This window comes from Drosophila kikkawai, chromosome 3L (assembly GCF_030179895.1).
Source record: "Drosophila kikkawai strain 14028-0561.14 chromosome 3L, DkikHiC1v2, whole genome shotgun sequence".
NCBI classification, from domain to species: domain Eukaryota; kingdom Metazoa; phylum Arthropoda; class Insecta; order Diptera; family Drosophilidae; genus Drosophila; species Drosophila kikkawai.
In genome coordinates, this window is record NC_091730.1 from 10,586,438 (window position 1) to 10,604,321 (window position 17,884).

Genomic DNA, 17,884 nt, shown 5'->3' on the forward strand with positions numbered 1-17,884 from the left:
CATTTTTATGATGCTATGCGGTAAAGTTGCTTTGTATTGTGTGGCCATTTCATCGAACAATTGCATACTGTGTTAATTTCAATGTTTTGTTTTTTTGTGTATAAAACTAAAACCAAAACCAAAAGTCAGCAGTGTGTGTAGACAAAAAATTCAGCTGCGATTTTGCATTGGCAATTATATAATTATTCTTATTTTCTTTTTCTGTTGTTATCCACCCCTCCTTCGGCTTGATTGTTGCTGTTCTTGTTTTTGGGCTGGTGTAAACTTATTGTTGCAAAGGTTTCGTACTTGGTAGGCAACTCCGACGATCTCCGTTCAGCTTGATATATCCATTAAAGTGTAAGCGTAGGGCAAGGTCGGCCATCAGACGTCCTTAAGCTCCTCGGGCATGTCGTTCTTGGGATGCTTGTTCTCGAAATGCTGCTTATATGTCTTAGGGTCGGGCATTTGTGACTGAAATATAGAGAGGATTTTTTGGTTTAATATTTTGGGTTATAGGAAAGCCTCCTTTTTATATGTTATATCGAGAAATTGATTTAAATTTACCGATTTACCGAACAGTATTAAGATAGTTATATTTTCTGTCATTCTTGGTTTCTAATAAGCCTTCAAATCTATACAAATTTAGCAACCTTGATAAGATATTAACTATTCTTACTGAGTTCTATTGGACTAGACTAGAGCTGCTTATCAATAATACTTGATTTCAGTTTTAATAAATTGCTTTAGCTTTCGTTAGTTATGAAAGACAATTACCTGCTTTCTAACTAAAGAAATATTTTAGCTGGCCAACATTTTAGTTTTAGCTTAAACTTGTATAAGGTAATTGTTGATAAATAGGTTTTTCAATATTACGAACCAACAATTGTATATTACTAGCAAAAGTTGTAAGAAAGGCACATAAAAATGATAATTTGAATTAATTTTGCAAGTATTACTTAAAAGATATGCCTTTCAAAAGAGGTTAGAGTTAAGAAAGTAACTTTTTTAAGTTGTAATTTTGACAAGTGACATAAAAAGGTGGACATGGAAAAGTTCTTTAAATGTATAAGATAAACCAAGGTTTTTAGACATACTCTACTTCTATCAACTTAGCTTAGCTCTGGCCTATTATCTTACCTTGCACACGGCACAGACATGGACGAGAGCCTTCTGGGCGGCCTTCTTTTGGTCGTTGGCGCTGTGGCCCTGCTGCTTCTTCATCTTGGCCTGCTTCTCGGCGGTCTTCGCCTGCGATTGGATCTTCTGGTGCCCGCGTGCCATGGCTCTTAGTAGTTGCTGTGTAACCAAAACAAATAAAAGTGCAAGTTTAAGTGGAATTTGCGCAATAATCTCCATTAATCAACGGTGTACGTTTTGTTTGTTGTTGTTTTTGTTGGGCTTCAAACGGGATTTGCAACAAAGACAAAAGGTAGAGGCGGGGGTAACAGCAGCAGAAGCGCAGTTACTTTCACCTTCTCACCCGCACACACACACACACAAAGGCCCCAGCAGCAGCTGCTGGATAGATTATCTTCACAGGAAACGCGTTTTCGATCCACCGTCGATCGTAAATAGCAAAAACCCAACGTGACACGACACTGTACTCTAACAACTACAACATTTCACCCCCGCAAAAAATGAAAATGTGGCTCTGCGAGCGACCACGTTCTCCCCCTTATTCACATTTCTCACCTAATTAAGTCAATTTAGTTGTGGGCGCCGATGCTAAATGCGGATGTTGCAGCCTTGTCGATTTTATTCCGGTACTCGGTGTGCCGAAAGGTTTTTGATTTGATATCCGAAACAGTTCACGTTATGCTTTGAAAATTTATTAATTTGTCGAGTTTTGTTTCTCTGACAGGGTTGTTGATAATATATCAAAATATCAATATATCGATATTTTTTGCCTGAAAATGATATATTTATATCGTGAATTTTTTTAGCCCAAATATCGAAATCACGATATTTTTTTTTGATATTTTTCGGTATTTTCTCCTTGGTCACTCTGAATTTCAAAGCAAAATGTTACTTAACATAGAAATGCTCTCGATTACAGAATTTGGCTCGTTAACAGATTTTGCTTATGGACTTCCCAAATTGAGCGGGCGTTTAACAGAATTTTCTGTTAAAATGAGAGTTTAACAGAATTTGCTTATGGAATTCCCAAATTGAGAGCGTTAACAGAATTTGCTTATGGAATTCCCAAATTGAGAGCGGCTCTCTGGCTAGCGACAGTGTTGACAGTTTAGCTATTTTTCCACTATATCTGGCGTGTTTCAAAACCTAAATATAACGATATTTTTTGCCCAAATATCGAAATCGCGATATTTTTCGGTATTTTCTCCTTGGTCACTCTGAATTTCAAAGCAAAATGTTACTTAACATAGAAATGCTCTCGATTACAGAATTTGGCTCGTTAACAGACCTCCACAAATAAAAAATAAATACATTTTAATTTTTAAATTCGTGCGATGGCCACAGTTATCTAGATTATAAAAGAGTTTTAGCTTTAGGTTTCGGCTCACCTAATCCGCCGAAATCGTGTTGATCTTTACAATACCTTTTTTTTCAGTGTACAGTGTATCGTACGATTATCGCTCAAAAGTATGCCTGTATTGCCGTGTAAAATACATTTCAGACAAGTAAAATATTTGTAAATCTCCTGAAGAGACCTAAAAGATATATAACTTAATTTTATATATGTTAAGAGTATAACAAATATAAGGAATTAAACCAAATATTTTCAATTTATATTAAATTTTTACATTTACAAGATTCTATATAATAACGGTTATTTTATTTTTATTTACTAATGCTTGGAAAAATAAATTCAGAATAAAGAAATATATGATAGGTGAAATAAAATGAATTTATTTAAATATTACAGAAAATTATATTAAACTTTAAGTTTGAGACTAAATATATTATAATTTATCATGTTATTATTATTACGATATTATCAATTTTATAGATGTGCGATATGAATAGCTTTAAATTATTCGGGATAACAGAATTTATTATATTTAACAAAAAACCTACAGTATGGTATTTAAAAAGATGGGAATAAGCTTTAATTTCATATATTCAGATGTACAAAAAACCTATATCTAATATGTATCTATTTTTATATAATGTTCAACCTTTTTTTTAAAACAATAAGTTCAAGAGAATGAATGAATTCATATACAATTTTTTCATTGACCAACTGACTAATTAGACACCCAAATTTAAAATTAAATTACAGTTAATTTGATGTCATGTGATAAACAATGCCAATTTAAACCAAATAAAAGGAGATCCGCTTAGCTCTCCCTTTCGCACACTACCCCTATCTCATTTTTGCCATTTTCCGGCGGTGATGCGGGGGCGAAGGCGGCCGGGGGGTTGGCACGTGGCTTAGTTAGCATGGAAATTGTTTGTTCTCATTGAAATGAAAGCGAAAGTTGGCCAGAGCTGAAAGTGTCACAGCAAAGAGAATGGTTACCCAGAGAAGAGAGCCAAAGAGAGCCTAGTCGAAGAGAAGGTGCCTGCACCTTTGTATCTGTATCTTTAACCCGCAGAAATGCAATTTCCATTAAAGTGGAATTGTAGTTTATGCATTGACTGCGCCCGACAGTCAATGCACTAGAAAATAACAGAGAAAAGTTCAAACAATTGCCACAAGTTCCACGCAGTGAGATCAATGTTTGTATCTCCTTGTAGCTTTATAAGATAAAGACGAAGTGGCTACTTGCAAAAAAAAAATGCAAACAATTAATTGAATAATGAAATAAAAACAAACATCGGGCAAACAATTTAGGTGTGCAAATATAAACAAAAACAAGAAAGGAAGCTAACTTCGGCACGCCGAAGTTTGTATACCCTTGCAGATTGGTTTTGATATTTATATTGTAAATTATAATGCCGAAAACAGACACTAAACAGAGTTTCATAACATTTTTTCTATATTTATTATGTTTACAGTTTGACAGTTACAGTTTTACATTCCCAGCCTTACATTTTCTCTACATCTACGGATCGCTTCTATGGCAGCTATATGATATAGTTGTCCGATTTCCATAATATTGTTACCAAAATTCTAAAATAATACCAAAAGCTCATGTCTCAAAGAAGATGAAAATACGTTGAAAAACAACGAAGTTATAATTTTTTTCGATTAATTTCCCGGTTGTTCCTTTGGCAGCTATAAGATATAGTGGTCCGATTTTCATAAAATTTTTACCAAAATTCTGAAATAATAAAAAAAGCTTATATCTCAGAGTAGATTTAAATACGTTGAAAAACAACGAAGTTATAATTTTTTTTCCCATTTCCTGATCGTTCCTATGGCAGCTATAAGATATAGTCGTCCGATTTTCATAAAATTTTTACCAAAATTCTGGAATAATATAAAATGGCTATATCTCAAAAATGATGCAAAAATATTGAAAAACAGCCAAGCTATAATTTTTTTTCTAAAAATTTATCGAACATTTGTATGGCAGCTATATGATATAGTCGTCCGATCCGGCCCGTTCCGACATATATAGCAGTGAGAGTATATAGAAGACTATATGCAAAGTTTCATTCAGATAGCTTTAAAACTGAGGGACTAGTTTGCGTAGAAACGGACAGACGGACGGACAGACGGACAGACGGACAGACGGACGGACAGACGGACAGACGGACAGACGGACAGACGGACATGGCTAGATCGACTCGGCTGTTGATGCTGATCAAGAATATATATACTTTATGGGGTCGAAAACGTCTCCTTCACTGCGTTGCAAACTTCTGACTGAAATTATAATACCCTGCAAGGGTATAAAAAACAGAAATGTTGAAAAAAGCCGGCTCCGACAAGTAAAACGGCAAAGAGAACAAGAATTGAGAGTGGAGCTGAGATAAACTGAGAGACCGGGAGAGAGCAGCAAACAAAAGATGCACAGTGTTTTTTTTCGTATCAAAATTAAAGAATTTTTAATATTTTTAAAATAAATATAATAATAATTATACAATTTTATTTTATTTATCAATTTTGCTAAATAAGACAGGAACATTTAAAAGCTTATATTAAATACTTAATATACATTTATTAATTTTTATATAGAACCACTGTGCCGAAGCAATTTACTCTCCCGATTGTTAGCCTCTCTGACTTGACTTTTTAGAGCCCAGCAGTATCTAGAAGTACCTCCCAAAACAACCGCCCACCGGGAGAGAATTGCGGTGAGAAGGGGCAGGCAGAGGAGGGGTGCCGAGGTGAGAGCGAAAGTGAGAAGCGGTTGCAACTTTTGGTGAGACTTGCCTCAGTTGCCACACGACAGGACGGCCAAACGGGCGAACTGAGAGATACGAGCCGGAGGTCTGCGCCAGAAACGTATCCCCGAGATACAGCGATAGGCAAATTAGTAATAATTAAAGCACTGCGTGACGGCCCATTCGTCCGCTTTCACCACCCACCTCTCGCCCCTTGGCCGGCCCGTCTAACTCTCTCTCTAATTTTTCGCTAAAAATTTATAATAAACCAAAGGAAATAATTCTCAAAAAAAAAAATCATTGTATCTGTGTATCGGAGAATCGACTAAAAAGAGGCCGCCGCCATGTGCGGTCGTCGTTTGGCGCTCTCGCATCTCAGCGGGCGAAAGACGACGCAACTGCTGTGACCTTGCAATGCCCTTGAATGACACTCTTATTGCGACCAAGTCGCCAACGTTGCCACTACAACGGGCGCTGCTGCCACGGCTGCCTCTCACCGCTGGCTAAATAAATAATAATAATAATAATAATAGTAATAAATTAAAACTACTTGCAAAAAAAAAAAAAAAATAAGTAAATAAACAAAAACACGACGCCGAATAAATGTTAAAATTTTTATTGAATTCAGAAAATTTTCGTCAGCCTTCGTGGTTCAAAAGCCGAGCAATCCCGACGGGTCCTTATCACACAGCCTTAACCCAAATCAAAACGAGTGTGTGGTTAACAGAAACGAAACCAATAGAGAAATATAAAAAATTAATAAAATTAAATTAAATATTCGCGAAAAGAAATTCGGCAAGTAAAGCGAAACATATCTGAGAAATCCGCCGAGAAAGTGTTATCTAACTATAGCGCCCCCCCCCGGCGGCCAGGTGCTTTTCTGTGTGTGTGCGAAAGTGAAAGTTCTCGACTGGCCGACTATATCCTTCGGTAACCTTTCCCTCCAAACACTGGGTCACCTCCCACATAAACGGCTTCCGGGCACGCAATAACTAGAACTACGAGTATATATATTTATACCCCCCAAAAATATATATTATAGTATATGTAGGCGTTATTTATGCCACGACTTTTGACAACTAATTTTTTTTATTGGTTCGCCGACGAGCGCTGCTAAAGGCCAAAAAGGAAACGCCTTGGAATAATATAAAAACATCAGGTTGGTTAATCAAAATTATTACAACATGTAAAATATACATATATGTATAAATTAAGTGCGTGTTTTCATATAGACATGGCATGCTGCTAATAATTATGTGGCTTCAATTGATGCTGCTGCAATTAGCATGTGCGTGTATCCATCGGATACATTTGACTTTGATTTTGCCATTTAAAGTCAAAGCTGAACACGTACTTTTCGCAATTTATCGGTAACATGTATTCAACCCAAAAAGTGGAAACGAGTTTAATCAAGTGAACTGACTATAATTTAGTTAGTTGATTTTATGCTCTACATTTATCTGACAGTTCTCTTTATATAATGTGGATTTGAAATAGTTTTTTAAGTAGTTAGAAGGCTTTGAAGCAGTTTGAATTTATCATAAAAGATACAGGTTGTTACAAAGTATGTTTATTCTTAAGATACAAACGTTATTGAAGGCATTTAATATGTATAATTTTCTAATTTATTTTTTGAAATTAGTTTTATATAATTGTTTCTTGGTTATAATCTACAGAATATTAGGTTTTCTATAACCATATTTAAACTCAACCTTTATTAAAAATATTTATATTTTTTAAGTATATATTCCTCAGAAAGAACTACCATCTTTCCTTAAACTATTTAAATTCTTACATCCCTTTGCCCCACTTTCTTGGCCCTTGTAATCAAAACAAAACCATTCAAATCTCGTTATCATAATAATCCCAAACAAGGCAAGGAACTTGTAACCATAAAAAAAGGAAAGGGAAAGCCAGTTGAAAGCGAAAGTATCTTCTGCCCCACGAGTATCTTTGTATTCGTAACTGAGTTTTCAGAACGGCGCAAGCGTTTTTCCAGTTGTTTTCGTTGTGTTCCCGGGACTTGGCTTTGTTTGCTTTTGACATTTCGTTCGATAGCAATGTCATACAAATATAAAGAAAAAAAGCACGCGCTAGCCGAAAAGCGAACAAAAAAAAATACAAAATAAAAAATAATATGGAAGCCACCCACATCCAAACACACGCACTGACACACGCACGCAATATATCTGACAGATACAAAAAGAATTACTGACGGAAAATTAGCGCTTCAAACGAGGCTCGTGTAAGCCACTTGTTTTATATATATTGATTGCGGTGAAGTTCCAATGCAAATCGATTTTTTTCGGGGGGGTTCTGAGGCAGAGGATTCCAAATCAGAAGCCCGGGGAATGAGCAACATGCGCAGCCTGAATTTCAGCTAATTTACCATAAAGAATATATATTATTAATTTTGGTTTATTTATAAATAAAAAAAAAACGCCAAAGCCAGTCAACCAGTCAGCTGTTGTGGTTTGTTGATGAGTGGAACAAGTATCTATAGCGCTCTTACCAAAGCGTGGGCGGCACTTGCCGGTCTGAAAAGAAAAAAAAAATGTTCTGAATAGAATTTATGCTAATGATATATGCGACAGAGAATGACAGCGTAAAAGCTATTGCGAATATTTATTTAGTTTTGTACAAGTTCAGCAAGTCAAGTGGATTCCTAGTTTATTCAAAGGATTCTTTGTTAAATATAAGATAAGATTTTCCCTAGCAACCTAACTTGGTTTTATATATTTTCTTCAGCCAATTTAAACTACTTTTAATAATATTTAATAACTTTATTTATAAATTTTGCTTTATTTTCTTCTTCAAAAAATAGTTTAACAATATCTTTCTCTTTAAAAGAAAATCCTACAAATTCTTTAAAAGTTTTTAAACTTATCTCTTCTGCTTATCTTATCTTTTCCGCTTCAAGTGCAGCCTTAAATTTTCCTAATTAATTGCCTGTTAAGACTTTAATTTTCTAAGCATATTTGCTTTTGCAGAACAGTTCAATGATCCGCTTAGCAATCTTATCACCTTCGGTCTCTGCTGTCAGCCATCAAATCTAATTCGAGCTGCCGAGTAGTGCTAAATCAGGATTACAAACTGTTCCGGCGTTAAATTCAAATAAAAATAGCTAATTAGTTACCTAATCTGTAGCTTAGCCTTGTCCATTGATTAGGCACATATTGAATATTGGCCAAGTTGATATGTATATTCCTGTACTTATAATATATATAATCCCACAATCACAGCGGGCGGTCCCAAAAGCCCACGGGGCTTAAATGACAGCAAATACTGAACGCTGATAGTTTATCTGCAGGTAACACTGCGATATGGCTAACATTATTGTTGGCAAAGCATTTACCAATTTATTGCCATAACGGCTAACAGTTGGTTGATTCATAGATAATACCCTGGCCTAATTAATGAGAATATAAGTGATATTCTTAACAAGAATATATATTAAAATATATGGAGATCCTTTTTAATATCTTCAAGCAATCTTCTTGAGAAATCTACCTACCTGACACTTGAAAGAAAATGTATTTAAGATTAATATTGAGGCAGACATCCGAGGCTGCAACGTCACCGATCACGAGCATTTGTATATAGTAGCCTGCATCTACCTTTTGGGATGCACATCGAGCATACAGATACAGATACTTGGGCACCGATACAGATACAGATACCAGATGAGGCGGATGCGGATGCGGGGTGAGTGCAATCAGCGTGAGGGCAGTGCTTGGCTGCGATTTGCGATTTTGCTCCGCTGCGCTGCACTTCGATTTCGATCCGATCGCATCCCATCCGATCCGATCCGTTCCGATCCGTTTTTGCCTTATCAATCAGGGTGGATTTGCTGAATGCCAAAAACACAACAAAAAGATCGTTTGGTAGTCAGTGCACGCCCGACACCGTGACGCTGCAGACGTGGTGCAGTTCGAGGGCTTTTCGGTGGTTTGGTTAGCTGGTTGTGGTTCCAGAAATAATACCCATTATTTGCTCGAATATATATAGTACAACCTTGGGTTACTTACTACTACTCCCTTACATCACCGTCGTCGGCTAGTGTAAGTGTAAAATTCGCGAAAAGTGTAATTGTGAGTGAAGCGTTCTTCGGTTACGCGGTTCTCGGGTCAATTCTGATTGCTATAAATAAAATTGCAAATTCGTTATCACAATCCATAATCGAGACGCCGGGGCAGCATGATTAAGCGGCTCCCTCCACCACCCACTCACCCACCCATCGCAAATACTGCAAATATCATGTGGGGTTCAGGTGATAAGCCGCCGACCAGTAACCACAACAAAAAAAAAGAAACTATATAGGCCTAGAAACAGCTAATCGAACTATTTAAATGGTGTGAACAGCTAATGGCGCATCCATCTCTCGGGTCCAGTGACTAACAAGCCGAACATGAGAAGTGCTACTGTGAAATGCAAATGATAAGAACGTTTGTTGTGTCTGGTCGATCGAAGCACCTGTAGATGCATTAAGAAATCTAATTGGTTTTTGAATTCTAGTGCATTTTGAAACTATTAGTAATGATTTTTTTTATTATTTATATTTGTTTTCTATAAATTATTGAATGTGTATATTTTCAAATAATTTTCCAAGTGGTTCTCTTTTTTTTTTATATTTTTTAGATATTTTCCATTTGTTTTTTGTATACATTTACATTCTTCATCCTATTGTATATTATTTAACTTTAAAAAGAATTTTAGAACTATTAAATTTAGTAAAAATCAAAAATAATACAACTAAATACTTATGAATTCTTTGATTTATTATAAAAAAGATATTTCTGTTATCATCTAGCTTAGTGTATAATTAAATAAATTCTAAAAAATTTCTCGTTAGCTAAAAACATATTTTTATACTCTAAGAATTCATCACAATCATAATTTTATTGGCTAGATTATTGCAATTGGCACCTCAACAACACCTTGACTTTATTTCCCAAAAAAATACACTAAAAGTGAACTAATCAAGCATAATTCAAAGTTATTTCTTATTGCGTTTGTCCACTTTAACATCAATTCCGTACATTTCCCCCAATTTAATTCAATTAAGCTTCTATGGGTGGTGTCTCGGTGCGTGTATCTACTTAAGGCGGCTACTTGGAGTAAAAGTATCTCACAGTTACGCAGTAAATGTAAAAAAAAAAAGAGAAGGAAAAATTAAGCAAGAAACGGAAATGTTACTTTGGCCGAAAAATAAAAGTCAAAGACATATGTTGTCTTAGTTTTATTTTTAGATTTTGTGATTGTGTGTTATTTATTTTCATTTCTTTCTGTACATATATTTTATTTATAAAATGTGAGCTTGAGACACTGCATTACGAATTATTATTTATATAGAAAGTATTTTTGAATATATTCTATATAAAATGTATACAAAACATTGATGATTTTTAAAGCATTTCTCAAGATTGTATTTATTTTGTTTTGGGTTTTGATTCAGAAAAACGGTTGCGATTATTTTAATTAATATTTATAGACGTCAATTTATTTTGGAATGTTTTTTAATTTTGCAATTAATGAGGACATGCCCAATTAAACGTCAATGAATACAAATATATATATATTTTATGCACATATATTTTAAGTGTATATATTTCATTCTGTAATCTCTTTCTTGACCCAACGTCATCAGCGCCCAAAACGCATTTAGCCACTTGGCCAAAAGCCAGAACAAGAATCCATTTATCTGCAAAGAAAAAAAATTAAAAAGGGTGCAACAGCAAAAACAATCTTCAAGGGATATGCATGAATCATAAAATATCTGCCATAAGTGGCATCACCTCATTTTTACTGCAGATCCCCAGAGTTTTCGTTTATTTAATTTTAAGGGAATTTCAAAGAGATCGGCATTCTGACCTCCTTAACCGATTGATTGTCAGACGATCGTTTATTTATTTGGCTTTTAAGTTTTCTTTACTTCTTTTTTTACTCGCTTTACTGCTTAATTAAATTTCCTATGCATGCTGCCAAAAATAAAAAGTAAAACATATACACAACAACAGAGACGGAAAATCCAAATAGACAAAAAATATAAAAAGAAATGCCGCGAAAAGTTCAAGGCCAATTGACTTTGTCTCGTCTCGATTGGCGCATCTAATTTCGAAAATAAAAACTCTGATGTCTTCATTGGGCGGCACTTCCTTTGCTAATTTGCCTCTCATCCGCTCTCTGAATATATAGATCCGATCTATAACTGGGCGTGGCTATAGCCAATGCACCTGATCAAAGGTAATGCACGTGCTGCCACCGAAAGGAAAACAATAACAATGCCATCTGCCAAATGCAAATCGGGAAGGTGTTAACAATTTGTTATGGTCACCCGGTTCATTTTGGTATTTCACAGACATTGTCTGGTTTTTTTTTGGGCCAACCATCACGGGTTTTCATCACCTGACTTAACCAAAAAATAAAGGAAACTGAACCAAATTTGACATAATTTTAAATGAAATATTAAACGAAGGGATAAAAGAAGGTTTTGGATTAAAAAAGAAATAATCGCTTAGCCATTGAAAAAACCTAAAACATTTTTTTTTAATTTTGTAATTAACAAAATAATAAATTATTTTGATTAGATCTTTTGCAAGTGGATATCATCAAATATTCGGAAGAAAGAAATTCCAGCATCTTTATTTATATTTGTATAATATTAAATTTATATAAATTATTATACGGATATTACCTTTACTAAGTATTATAAAATATTTATTTAAATTACTATATATTTATGTATTGGCTTACAAAAATATGTATTTAATTTTCACATTTTTGTTTATTATTGTGTTTTTATTTTATGAATTTTGCTTCTAAAATTTTCCAGCATAAAACTCTTTTTAAATATTATTCTCATTTTAATTAACATTTTTGTTTAACTTAAAATTTCGCTGGGTTAAAACTAATTACCCCCACAAATTCTTTAAATAGTCTATTTAAATTTTAATGACAACCAACTAAATCAAATGAAAAGGCAACAAAAGCGCTCGAAAAATGAGAAATGCGCCGGGGTATAATAAAAGCAAATATACTGCATAATATATTTTCTCAGCTGTTTCAAAAATGCCATCGAATATACAATGGGGGGAAAAGCGAAAAAAGGGAAAGTGATGAAAAAAACAACATTTCGAGCAAATTTATTTGTTTACTTAAAGATGGCTCATCTTGTTCCAATATATCACACTCACGTCATATATCCCGATGGTCCTATATTTGCAGATATTCCGCCAATCGACTGCACCAGGCACAACACAAGTGTGGTGACGTGACGTAAATGAACGATCCCGGCGATATACCACTGACACACACAAGCACGCCGGACAGCAGGCCGCCCTGCAGCATTATTTCCATCATACCAACCATAGGGATGTCCTCATGCCGGGGAAGAGCCGAGGCCTTCGCACGGAGTCTGTCCTCCAAGCTGCGCACCTTGGGATCACAGGTGAGTTGGAAGAGGAGAGGTTTTTCATAAATCTTAGTAATAGTTAGAGGAAAGCTAGCAAAGAGTAGGTTCCCTTTAAATTTTAAGATAAATTCAATAAATAATGAAACCCAAAAGTCGAATGCTTCAAAACTAAACTTTATTTTGCTGTCTGAACTCGGTGATTCGAGAACTTGAAGTACCTTCTTATGTGGCATGCTTAAAGTATTCCTCCTTACCGGCTTGATCAGCCTTCATGGTTCGTGCTCCTGGTCGCCAGTTCACTGGACAGACCTCTCCATATTCATCGCTAAACTGGAAGGCCTGTACTAGACGCAGTGCCTCATCCACACTGCGACCCACGCCCATATCGTTCACTGTGATCTGCCGAATGCGTCCCTCACGATCGATAATGAACGAGCCACGCAGAGCTAAACCTGTGGCTTCATCCAGCACGCCATAATCTCTGGCTATCTTCATGGATTTATCCGCCAGCAGTGGGATATCCATTTCGCCGAGACCTCCAGCTTTACGGGGCTGATTCATCCAGGCACAGTGGCAATAGTGACTATCAGTGGAGCAGGCCATCACATCACAGCCAACATTGCGGAACTCTTCGGCTCGATCGCTAAATGCCTGCAACTCCGAGGGGCAGACAAAGGAAAAGTCTGCCGGATAAAACAAAAGCAGGACATATCTTCCACGTAAATCCTCCAAAGATAAAAGTCGCATTGAACCGTTTGAAACCGCATATGTGGAAAAGTTTGGAGCGACTTGGTTGATATTTAGCATACGCATCTTGCTGGGTTTTTTGATGTTTTATTGAGGAGATTTTAAATATTTTACTTGTAGGTTTCTTATAGTTTTATTAGTGGGTCTTTGTGGGATTTTTCTGAACGTGTTTGTTCAGTCTGTTCGTTGTAGGGGGTGTAGACTGAATGACCGAAGTTCAATAGAAACAATGAAGTTTCTTAGATGGGCCTACTATGAATAAGAAACCTAAAGAAATCAGAACTTGTTTTATTATAATTTATAAACATTTTCTAATAAGTTTTCATATTTTCTTACAGACAACCGAGGAAGGCGAGGGCAATGCCGAAGATGAGCCCATTATTAATGGCACCAGCACGAACACGTGGGTCAACTCGCATGACTCCGAACAGACAGTAATGGACCTTCAGCCCCTGCGCCACGAGTCCGACTCCTTCTTTGACTTCGACTGCGAGCTGGAATCGCCCGGGAGTCCTGTGGATGAGTGCGAGTACCTGCGTCTAATCGAAACCGCCTCAAATACGCCACACAACTCAACGGCGGAATCGGGTTACGCCTGCGCTTCAGTGGCCAGCAGTCACAGCAGCAGCACCGATGGTCCCTACTTCGATGCATCCGCTTCGGGTTCGGGTTACGCTTCCACATCCACAGCAGCCGCTGCCCAGGAGCCAAAGCTGCCGGCCTCGGACCTCAAAGAATATGTGAATACCATACAGTTGAACGGCAGTCACGAGCTTGTGAATGGAGTGCCGGAGGAGCAGCCACCTAGCCAGGATGTGGTTCACGAGGATGAGGCTTTTCTGCAGGCTCAGATCCTCAGTGAACTTCAGCAGCATAGCTTCAGTTTGAGGGCACAGGATCAGACTAAGCCCGAGGAGGAGAATCTTACCAATGGCCATCTTGGGGAGGAGTTGGAGCAACTGGAACTCAAGGGGTTGACGGAAGTCCTGGACGTAGCTGGTACTACAAACAGAGTTCCAGAGAGAGAAAGAGAGAAAGAAGTCCCAACCGATAGGGTTCAAGAGGCAATCACCACAGAAAGAACTCACGAGGAAATCACCTGTGAGAGAGTGGAACCAGAAAGTAGCCTTGAGAGGGTTCAAGACGAAGCCGCCAACGAAAGGGTTCAAGAGGAAATCGCCACTGAAACCCCCAATGACAGAACCGCCACAGAAGACTCAATCTTCCCCGATCGAACCCTCCAGGATGAGGAACTCTCGCCCGACAGTGGTGTAGACGAGACAGACAAGTCGGCCAGCAATCTCACCGTAAATGTGGAACTGGCACAAATCGAACAGGCCAAACAAGATGTGGACAAGGCTGTGGAGAAGAGTGGTGGACACAGTCACGGCATAGATACCACTGATGATGAGGATGACTGCAGACCTCAGCGGATCAGGCGCTGTTCTTCACTGAAGACGGGAAAGACACCGCCTGGAACCCCAGGACGAAAGAAGATTGTGAGATTCGCTGATGTCCTGGGCTTGGATTTGGCGGATGTAAAGACCTTCTTGGATGAGATACCCACCATACCGAAGTCGGCGTTTGAGGATCTGGAGATACTGGAGTCGGAGCCACCTCTACAGCTGGGTCCCAAGTCGGATAAGCTGCTGATGCCCCTGTTCCAGCAGCCAGGTGGCCTGGCCAAATTCCTCGATGCGGTCAGGGAGAAGCAGGTGTCGCTGGAGAACGCTGCCGTATCGGATAACATAAACCAAACGATATCCGGTTCGGTACGCGTGCGAAATCTCGATTTTCACAAGTCGGTGCACATAAGGTATTCGCTGGACGGCTGGAGGAGCTATGCCGACCTGCAGGCCAACTACGTGGAGAACTCCTGCGATGGCTTCTCTGACAAATTCACCTTTGTGCTGTTTGGCAACTCGCTGCATGTGGGCCAGCGGCTGGAGTTTGCCGTGAGGTTCCAGTGCAAGGGCCAACAGTTCTGGGATAACAATTATGGGGCCAACTACTGCTTCCAGTGTCTGCCCAGCTCTACACATGCCACCGGCAGCACGACGGCATCGCCACCGTCTGTGGCGACTGGCGCCGTAACCTCCGGCCATAGTGCCAGTCTGGTCGGAATGCTAAGCCCCACGGCGGGCGATGCCTGGTGCAGCTCCTTCTACTAAGCGGTGGCATTGGGTCCGCACTAAAGGCACTAGAATCCATCTCATCATCAGCCCCCAATGACACGACACCAAGGTCGGGGACGCATCCCAGTCCTTGACGTTGTGTGTGTCCTAAAAGTCCCCTCCTAAAGAAATCGAATTCCCTAGATCAAGGACAGAGAGATCGGAATTGTCACCCCCTCATCCAGCTCCCTCTTTGTTAGGGTGTATCGATTTGAAGAAACTAAAATTTCAGGTGGGAAGAAGTAATATGTGAAAGGAATATTAATTTTATTTTACATTTTCTTACTTTTTTACAAATTAAAAGGCTTTAAATAATTATAGAAACATTATTTGAAGCCTAGATAACTTGATAAATTCTACGAAAATGTAAAATAACAATTAATTTAAGCAAAATTCAAAAAGTTATTTGTTAAAAGTAAGTTCAGCAGGCAATTAAAAATTTAAGAATACGAAAATAATACTTATTTCTGAAAATAAAACTAAAATTGCAAATTTAATTGCCTGGAAATAATATATTAATATAATGTAACTGTTCATCAATTACTTACTTGCCCCTGAAATTTATATAGTTTTTTTAAACACCAAAAAATCGATACACCCTGCCCTTCCAATAAAATGGAAAAGAATTGTTTATATTTTTATAATGGAGTGGACAGGCTAGAGAAGGGGTAGAGGAGCTGTTAAAGCTGTTAAAGCTGCTAAGGAGCGCCACAACAATAACTAAAAAAAAAAATCTACAAACCAGAGTAGTGCGAACAAAATGAAGAGCCAACAGAGTTCGAATGAATCCCAAAGATAGTTGTTAGTCGTATCTTATAAGAAGAGCAAGTGATAACAAACTAAAAATCTGATGAGTTTCTTCAATGTTTTCTTCTGTTTTTCAGTTGCAGCCTCAATTTTAACTATGGTTTCTTCCCAGGTTTGTTTGTTCACAGTTGGATAGGGTTCGGTTTGGGGTTTCAAAAGGTTGGGTTTCTGCCAGTTTTATGTACATGTACAGAAACAATTCTTTTGTGAAAAGATTAACTGCAGTTAATCGAAAGTTCAGCAACAGTTCTGCAAAATATACATACATATTTAATGAGCTTAGCACCATTAATTCACTCTTTGTTTGGTAAGAGCGATTAGACGATCGGCTCGTTCGTTTTATAGATCCATTTGAGCACTGAAACCGAGTCAAAAGTTAACTATAACTAACCAACAACATCCATTATCTAGTCAATTTGAGTTTACTTTTGAGAGACCTTCATGGCCAGTCCCATGATCTTCGTTCCCCGACTGAGAACCTCGTCCAACCATCTGACAAGACACACAAACCTCCGCTTTTGTTTCGCCTAAATGTTGATATTTTTCTGTTTTTTGATTTTTTTTCAAATACTTTTTAATTATAATTTAAATGATTTAAATATTTTTTATGTATATGTTGATGCGTAATATATATCTTAATATTATATAAATATATATATACAAAATAAAATAAATATAAAATGTAGTTACATTTTTCTTTTGTTGATTCTTGTGTTTATTTTGTTTGAATAATGAAACGTGTGTTATCACCAGCAAACTCTTCTTATCCACAACAGAACCTTATATAGCCTATATCAGGGATTGACAAGCAACATGAAAAAAAACCCCTACTTATAACAATTATTTAAAAACGCAGCTACCTCAAGGTTTTCTCATCGAAAACACGAAAAAAGAGAGAATAATAGTTAAACAAAGTATATGATTAATATAAAAATACTATAAAATATGTTTATTGCATAGCAAACATGTATGAAACCGAAAATAAGCAAAAAACAACAAATAAAAGCTAACTTTAAAAGTTACAACTATTTACAGCATAAATATTACACAGAGAAATATTACAAAAGTCCCCCTAAAACCAAATGACTTAGACTGAAGCGTGAGTATTTCGTTAGGAGAGCGAAACAATTTGTTATGAGATCTGCCCAAAAAACCAGAATTATGTTAAGGTCTGGGTGGGCGGGGCTTTTGTCTCAGCATGAGTTCCACTTTACCCCAACAAAAGAATAAAGAACCCCCAATAAAATAATAGATCAAAACCTAAGTTTCCTTTTGTGAATCAGATTAAAGTGAAGGGAACATTCAAATTATGTTAAAAAGGTACAAATTCTAAAAGGTAAGTAAATAAAAAACACTTAATTAAACCTTTGATAATCCTAATAAATTGTCAATGCTCTGTTTACATATAAATTTTATATATTTTCTATGTTCATTCCACATAGAATTCACTTTTCATGGCTCAATCACAAAGTCCAAAGCCGATTTAGTGTGAAAGTTCTCTACTCATTCATTGATTTTTATGCAA

General features: G+C 37.0%; 3 protein-coding genes across 4 annotated transcripts; 1 reads left to right on the forward strand and 2 right to left on the reverse strand.

Annotated features, from left to right (window-relative positions):
• Positions 1-2: 2 nt before the first annotated feature.
• Positions 3-1,848, reverse strand: LOC108083145 (zinc finger protein 706). The gene is made up of 3 exons (XM_017178827.3): positions 1,675-1,848; positions 1,120-1,278; positions 3-453 (listed from the first exon to the last, which is right to left on the reverse strand). The coding sequence occupies exons 2-3, from the start codon at positions 1,261-1,263 to the stop codon at positions 364-366; spliced, it is 234 nt and encodes a 77-aa protein (XP_017034316.1). The 5' UTR covers positions 1,264-1,278; positions 1,675-1,848; the 3' UTR covers positions 3-363.
• A 3,431-nt stretch (positions 1,849-5,279) lies between these two features.
• Positions 5,280-17,065, forward strand: Gbs-76A (Glycogen binding subunit 76A). Of its 2 annotated transcripts, none has more exons than XM_017178748.3 (3): positions 5,280-6,379; positions 12,445-12,667; positions 13,717-17,065. In XM_017178748.3, exons 2-3 carry the CDS (start codon positions 12,500-12,502, stop codon positions 15,547-15,549), a joined length of 2,001 nt encoding a protein of 666 aa, XP_017034237.1. In that variant the 5' UTR covers positions 5,280-6,379; positions 12,445-12,499; the 3' UTR covers positions 15,550-17,065. The 2 variants fall into 2 exon arrangements, with proteins under 2 accessions (XP_017034237.1, XP_017034238.1); XM_017178749.3 differs by lacking the exon at positions 5,280-6,379 and adding an exon at positions 9,114-9,281.
• Prx1 (Peroxiredoxin 1) lies at positions 12,785-13,598 on the reverse strand. Its single transcript, XM_017178750.3, has one exon. The coding sequence runs from the start codon at positions 13,442-13,444 to the stop codon at positions 12,854-12,856; it is 591 nt and encodes a 196-aa protein (XP_017034239.1). The 5' UTR covers positions 13,445-13,598; the 3' UTR covers positions 12,785-12,853.
• Positions 17,066-17,884: the final 819 nt, after the last annotated feature.